This window comes from Branchiostoma floridae, chromosome 5 (assembly GCF_000003815.2).
Source record: "Branchiostoma floridae strain S238N-H82 chromosome 5, Bfl_VNyyK, whole genome shotgun sequence".
Taxonomy (NCBI): domain Eukaryota; kingdom Metazoa; phylum Chordata; class Leptocardii; order Amphioxiformes; family Branchiostomatidae; genus Branchiostoma; species Branchiostoma floridae.
The window spans coordinates 10,117,868-10,124,021 of record NC_049983.1 but is presented as its reverse complement, the minus strand read 5'-3'; the positions used below and the strand labels follow the sequence as shown (position 1 = coordinate 10,124,021).

At 41.0% G+C, this 6,154-nt stretch overlaps 2 protein-coding genes across 2 annotated transcripts in view; one reads left to right on the top strand and one right to left on the bottom strand.

The window, feature by feature from the left end:
* The window catches only part of LOC118416796 (forkhead box protein N1-like), a 4,504-nt gene extending 1,638 nt beyond the window's left edge, over nucleotides 1–2,866 (top strand). The window contains exons 3-5 of the mRNA XM_035822047.1: nucleotides 349–535; nucleotides 1,206–1,420; nucleotides 1,935–2,866. Of these exons, the coding sequence (XP_035677940.1) occupies nucleotides 349–535; nucleotides 1,206–1,420; nucleotides 1,935–2,168 (636 nt within the window). The 3' untranslated portion in view covers nucleotides 2,169–2,866. The remainder of the gene's footprint in view (nucleotides 1–348; nucleotides 536–1,205; nucleotides 1,421–1,934) is intronic.
* A 450-nt stretch (nucleotides 2,867–3,316) lies between these two features.
* Nucleotides 3,317–6,154, bottom strand: part of LOC118416795 (cholinesterase 1-like) — a gene marked incomplete in the record, with an annotated part of 13,237 nt that continues 10,399 nt past the window's right edge. The window contains 3 exon segments of the mRNA XM_035822046.1: nucleotides 3,317–4,153; nucleotides 4,843–5,022; nucleotides 5,519–5,718. Of these exon segments, the coding sequence (XP_035677939.1) occupies nucleotides 3,928–4,153; nucleotides 4,843–5,022; nucleotides 5,519–5,718 (606 nt within the window).

Here is a 6,154-nt window from a genome sequence, read left to right as displayed (position 1 = left end):
CCCGATGATACAAGTAGCCAGCCTTTTTTTTTGCTCCCCAAGTTATATCACAGAAAAAGAGTGTGCTAATCTCAGTTATGCTCATTACCTTGGAAAATGAAAGACAAGTTCGGTGATGGCCCCCTAGCGGCTTGCTAAGGCACTCCAGCTGAAGTTCCTTTTTTGATATCTCGTGTTCTGTACATGCTGTAGTTTTAATTTTTGAGTGGAAGTTAGCCCTTGATGCAAAGAGTAAGTGTGGCTTTTTTTAACTACAGGCGCCGATTTCCTTTCAAACTTTGGACGAAAACGTGTTGACGGATCGTCATGATTTTTGGTATGTTTTTGTTTGTCGTAATTGTTATTCAGAATTCTGTCCGACACAACCTGTCGCTGAACAAGTGTTTCCTGAAGATCGAGCCTTCACAGGCGGACCCTAACAGGAAAGGGTGTCTGTGGGCGCTGCACCCCGACAAGGTGGACAAGATGATGTCTGAGATCCGCAAGTGGAAGAAGAAGGACCCTGAGGCAATCAGGAGGAGCATGGCGTATCCAGGTAAGACGCGTCAGAAGTCAGATTTGCCTTCCCGCCACAGACTTGAAACACACACACACACACACACTGTGCTCGCGCATATATATATATATATATATATATATATATATATATATATATATATATATATATATATATATATATATATATATATATATATATATATACAGTAACACAAACATGCACACGCACACACAGAAGCAAACACAGATACATACATGCACACACACGGATACATACACACATATATACATACATACACACATACATACATACATACACACATACATACACACACACACACACACACATAAATACACACTCAAAACACACACACAAGCTTAAGCACAAACACTAAACACCTCCAAGAACAGAACTGCAGTCATTTAGCTGTTGTGATTCGTGTGCTTATTATGTCTGATATTATGCTACTTTGCAATATTATGTCAATATTGACCAAAGGAGGCCGTATATTATGCTACTTTGCACAAACAAACCGTTTCTTAATAGTCATTTCGTGCGTATCGGTTTAAATATCAATGACGCCTTTATAATGACTTGCAGATCACTGATTTTGATGGTTAGACGATGTAACATATCAAATAACTGATAAGAAATTAAACATGACCTAAGCAATGAAAAAAAATACTTCTTTTCCCCACATTGACAGTGGACTTCCACTACGACGGTTGTACCCCGTCGTCCTCGGCGAGCCCGTCCCCGGTGCCGTCCCCAGCCGAGGTGCGCCAGGTCCCCGCCCAGGAGAAGGTGGTGCCCCACCCCACAGCCGGCCGTCAGCCGTACATCGGTACTGTGGGGAACATGGCTGATGACTCCTGCCTCAGACATAACGGCTACAATACACAGCCGTACAACCAGAGTCAGGTAAGTACAGGCTAGATATAGATTGTTACGTGACTTGTTTCGTCGTTTTGAAAACTAAGATTTTATATCTCTAACCAATGCAATGGAGGTATGGTTTGGGGGCTTGGTATATGCTTGGGATATGTCCGTGTGTGCCAGGGTGTATTTGCATTTGCACAGTAATAACTTAGAAAGCTTTTAGATGGATTGTGTTGATATTTGGTATGTAAGTAGGTATTAAAGCCACAAATGTCAAGGTCTACTTTGGGCCTCCTGGCGGCTAACCATGACACTGCAGCAAAACTTCCGGTTTCTTTATCTTTGTCCTGGATATGCTGTGATCTTGTTTCTGTCTACAATGTCCATGCGTTTTCGATACATATATACAGAACTAAGAAATGGCATCAGAAACGACACATATAGATTGAACATCGTTGAATGCAACGTGCATACATGTAGCATCGAAATTAGTAGATACTTAATGGCAGATATTTCTTCAAGATATTTCTTAAGGCTTTGTTTCTTATATCCGTAGAGTGCACCTTCCCCCGCTGCGCCGTCCTCAGCTGAAAGCAGCGGAACGCAACCCTCACCTGAAGGGAAAGCATCAGCACCATCGCCCGGCACGCCCGAACAGACTCCCGACAACTGGATAGTCGTGCAGGGGGACCCGCTCATGTACTCAGCGGCGTACTCAGTACATGAGCCCGCCTACGGCTTCAACCAGGGGCACTTCTATAACCCCGGAGCGCAGCTAACCATGTACTAACCAAGTAGCATGTAGACTTGTCTTGTATATAACTGTAGTAAGTAGTGTAGCTGTAGTATTAGTAGCTCACCATAACATAGATGTGATGTAAATATAACCTTTGTTAAATGTATTTGTGTACAGGAAGGTCCTTTTTTGTTATCGTCATTCAAGATGGCTAAAGAATGGACGAATGACAAGGACCGAATTTTCGCCTAAGTTGTCGCCGCGACCTCAGTGAGATATTCTACCGTTTTGAGAACATGCCTGAGCGATTTGTGAATGAATAGATTGTAGTACAGACTTATAGCTAACTCCCGAAACTGTGCCTAAAAGTCTAAAACCACTAATGCTATTCACAATATGAACTAAACTATGACCATTCGCTAGGCACTCTGAATTGGTAGAATATCGTCTGTATGGTCGCCATTTTGTAATGAGGTTTGCACTTACAGCACAGCTTCGAATGGGGATTTTGCATAAGGAACAAACCTTGTCATGTTGGGGAAAAACAAGGGCAAATTCCCAGAAGGCTAAAATTATGACTATGCCTATGACCCCGAAGTGCTATGCCGATAGAGGCAAAAAGAAGTGCCATTCATTTTGTGCAAACTTAAAGGCGAACTGGCGAAACCTGTTTTTGTAGAAAAGTGTAAAAATGTACAAAACAGAGGTGGCTTTACTTTATTTTTCTATACCATGTCAGACATGTCACGTACATACTGTGTACCAAAAGGTAACAATGTCTTCAGTGTCCCACCTTGTCTTTATTTATTGTAATTTAAGTGCAATATTTTTTACTGTGCAACCGGCTACTATTGGACTGAGACACAGCTTTGGGCTTATGGACATATAGCCAGGTTAAAACTTCTTGTCAATGCTGCTAGTATTTATTGTGCAATTATTTTCCCTCTGTACAAAGTAAATGTATGTCGTGCTTTTGCAACTGACGCCAAGTGTTTGTATTTCTTCCGATTTTTGCTATCAGTTGATTTATAATTTCAAGACGAGACCCAAACTGTAGGGAATGTTTGACTTGAATATTCTGAAATGCCACAAAAAGACGGAACAGTTGTGTTTTAACAGTTTATTCCAAACTGAATTCTCGTCATTTTTCAACATTTACACATTCTGAAGAAATTAGACGTTTAGGCACATAGACTTCCAAAAATGTAATTTACTCCCAAACAAGAAGTAACTTGATAACGTTTTAAAGATAAAAGTCAATAAACAACAACAACACAACTAAGCATCTCCCGCAAAACGTCTAAATAGATAGCAACTATACTCAACCTTATCTTGTATCCCATTTAGTTAAAGAGGAAATATGTTAAGATTTTTTCTTGAGATATCCACCAAAACAACACATATCCATGCAGGAGAAATGTACCTGTATAAAAACTAATTCCATACCTACAGGGAATTTTTGTTGCATATTTACATAGCTTGCAGATGTGGAACGCCACTGTCATGAACATTTCCATGATCCATTTAACCCAAACTAGGAAAAAATGATCATCACCAAAAAAATTTTCACTTACGAACATTTTGTAGATCAATCGTGTTAAGAAAGATAAACCACATTAAGCATCAGCAAGCGATCAATGAAATAATCCTATTACAGAAACAGTGTCACAATTGTTCCAAAATTCTGTCATATTTGGCAAACATTGACATAGGAAACTTAACTCCATCATTGACTTAGTGTCTTAGAATCACCAGCCTTGGAGTCACAAACTCAGAATCACTGATTTTACCATTATAGATACATGTACTACTACTATGCATAGCTGCTGAGATGAATCTTAGAGTCATCATAACGCATCATCCTGTTGACAGACAGGACCTTACAGCAGGTGACGCAGGAGATGAAGAACACCAGGATGAGGAGGATGGCGATCCCTCCAACCACGCCCAGCTGGATGACGTCATTCCTCCTGAGTCCCAGCAGGATGGTCTCCTCCAGCCATCCGTTCACGTTGGTCGTGTCATCAATAGTCTCCGGGCTGAAACAGATAGGTTTGGTTGAGTCTGTGGAGTTGCTGAATAGCTTGTCTTTATAGCATATTAATTCATTCTTCATTAGGCCACAGCTAGTAGATTGGGCGATTTCATTTTGTCCTCTAGGCTCTAGCTAATGCAATTAAGCACATTTTTGTTGGTTTTAGATAACGACGTTTATGATCACAATTGTCTTTTATCAGTTCAGAAGTTAGATGCTGGTCTTTCCTAGCTTCAATGCAATCAGTTGTCGGCTAATCGGAGAATCCCATTTACCTGAAGAAAACATCTGATTGGCTGACAGCTGGTTACAGGGTATCCGCCCACAAAAGTGGAAATCTCAGCTCGGTTTTGCAAGGTATATTGTGTAGGCCGTGCGAAGGGTAATGCTTCGCAAGTGTGCCAAGCTTTAATGAATGAAGACCTTTATTGTACTTACATACCCACTAGGTTCAGTACAGGTCGCAACAAAAGATACATGAAATATATGCAATGAAAAATAGACAATGAATCTACAATCCTATTCTACTACTACGTGAATTCGACTTCTTCTCGTTTCTTTGTGATAATGTAATAAGCTGTCAGCCAATAAGAGAATCGGTTTTATCTTAAGAAAACGCCCGGTTGGCTCTAGTTAGAGGCTTTAGCCACAAAAGTGGAAATCTCGGCTTTCGTATGGTTCTTATGTCAGTACCTGCAGGACTGAGAGTCGAGTGCGGGCATCATTTTGGTCCAGAAGAAGGTGCGCCTGGGCCGGATGTACTGCCCCACGGAGTTGTCGGACATCCGGATCGTCAGGTCAATGAACCTCTGGGTGCCTGTGTAGCGTGGCCACGTGGTCGGCAGGACAGGGTTGTACGGCAAGTTGGGGTTCCTACGCGAAAGGGTTTAACATTAAGAATAAGATGTCAACTGACTTGATGAAGAAATTTAACTCTCATTGCCTCTGCCTCGTGGAATGTAACGTGTGTTATCAGTAGTAAATGATAAATCAGCCTGCCAGTTATCTCATATGATTTCAGATTTGGCAATCTCGTCTAGATGGGTTCATTACGCAAGAAATACACTATATCAAAGAGGTAGATGAAAGAGGGTATTTTCTGCAAGAAAAACATTAAATAATAATATGTGAAAGGTGCTCTTCACCGTGAATCTCTTGACTAAATCAAGGCCTCACTCTTTTTGGAAAAATAAAGTTTTCTGAATGGAAGCTAACTTGAGGTATTAGATGCGTATCTTTTTATCAAATACACTATTTCAGATACTGTTAGATGACGATTTCACCCATGTCGCAACTTCCTTATGGGAACTTCCTTATGGGAGGCTTTTGAGAAGATGTTGATACAAATTTAAAAGCAGCAAAATCTTACCCAGTCTTGGCAAAGTTAGACCAGTACGTCATCATGGCGTTGACCAGCTGCATCTCGTCGTCCGTCATGAGGTCCGGGTTGTTCCCCCTAACGGTGGGGAAGAGGTAGTACAGCTCGTCGGCGTGCACCGCGCCCGCCCAGGCTGGCAGGTTCGTGCGGCGCGCATGCGTGAACTGGTACACGAAGGTAGCCATGTTCAACTGAAAGGGAAACAAGAAGTTTGAAAAAAGCTGGCCGGTGCGTATTTCGAAAAACAAAAACATAGATATTCAACACAGTCACATGAAAAGAGAGCGGTTAAACATCGAAGTCTTGAATTTGTCTATTTTCTATTAAAAGACATGTAGTATCATATGAAAGTGTAAAGCTTATTCACCATCCTTTTACAATGACACTTTTTTTGGTGGCCTGCTCAAACCATGAACACAAGCGAAGTGTTTGCAAAATGCTATAGATACGCTTTGCAATGATATATAATGCCATTCAGTCAACTAACTAATAAACTAAGTGGTGCCGCTAACATAGTCTGAACATGGAACCCCTGTGTACGTACTTTGTTGTTCTGCGCAACAATAAAAAGTAATAATGGAGGTATAATTTGAAATTCAAGTTTCATATCTTTTTGTGTTTAGCGTA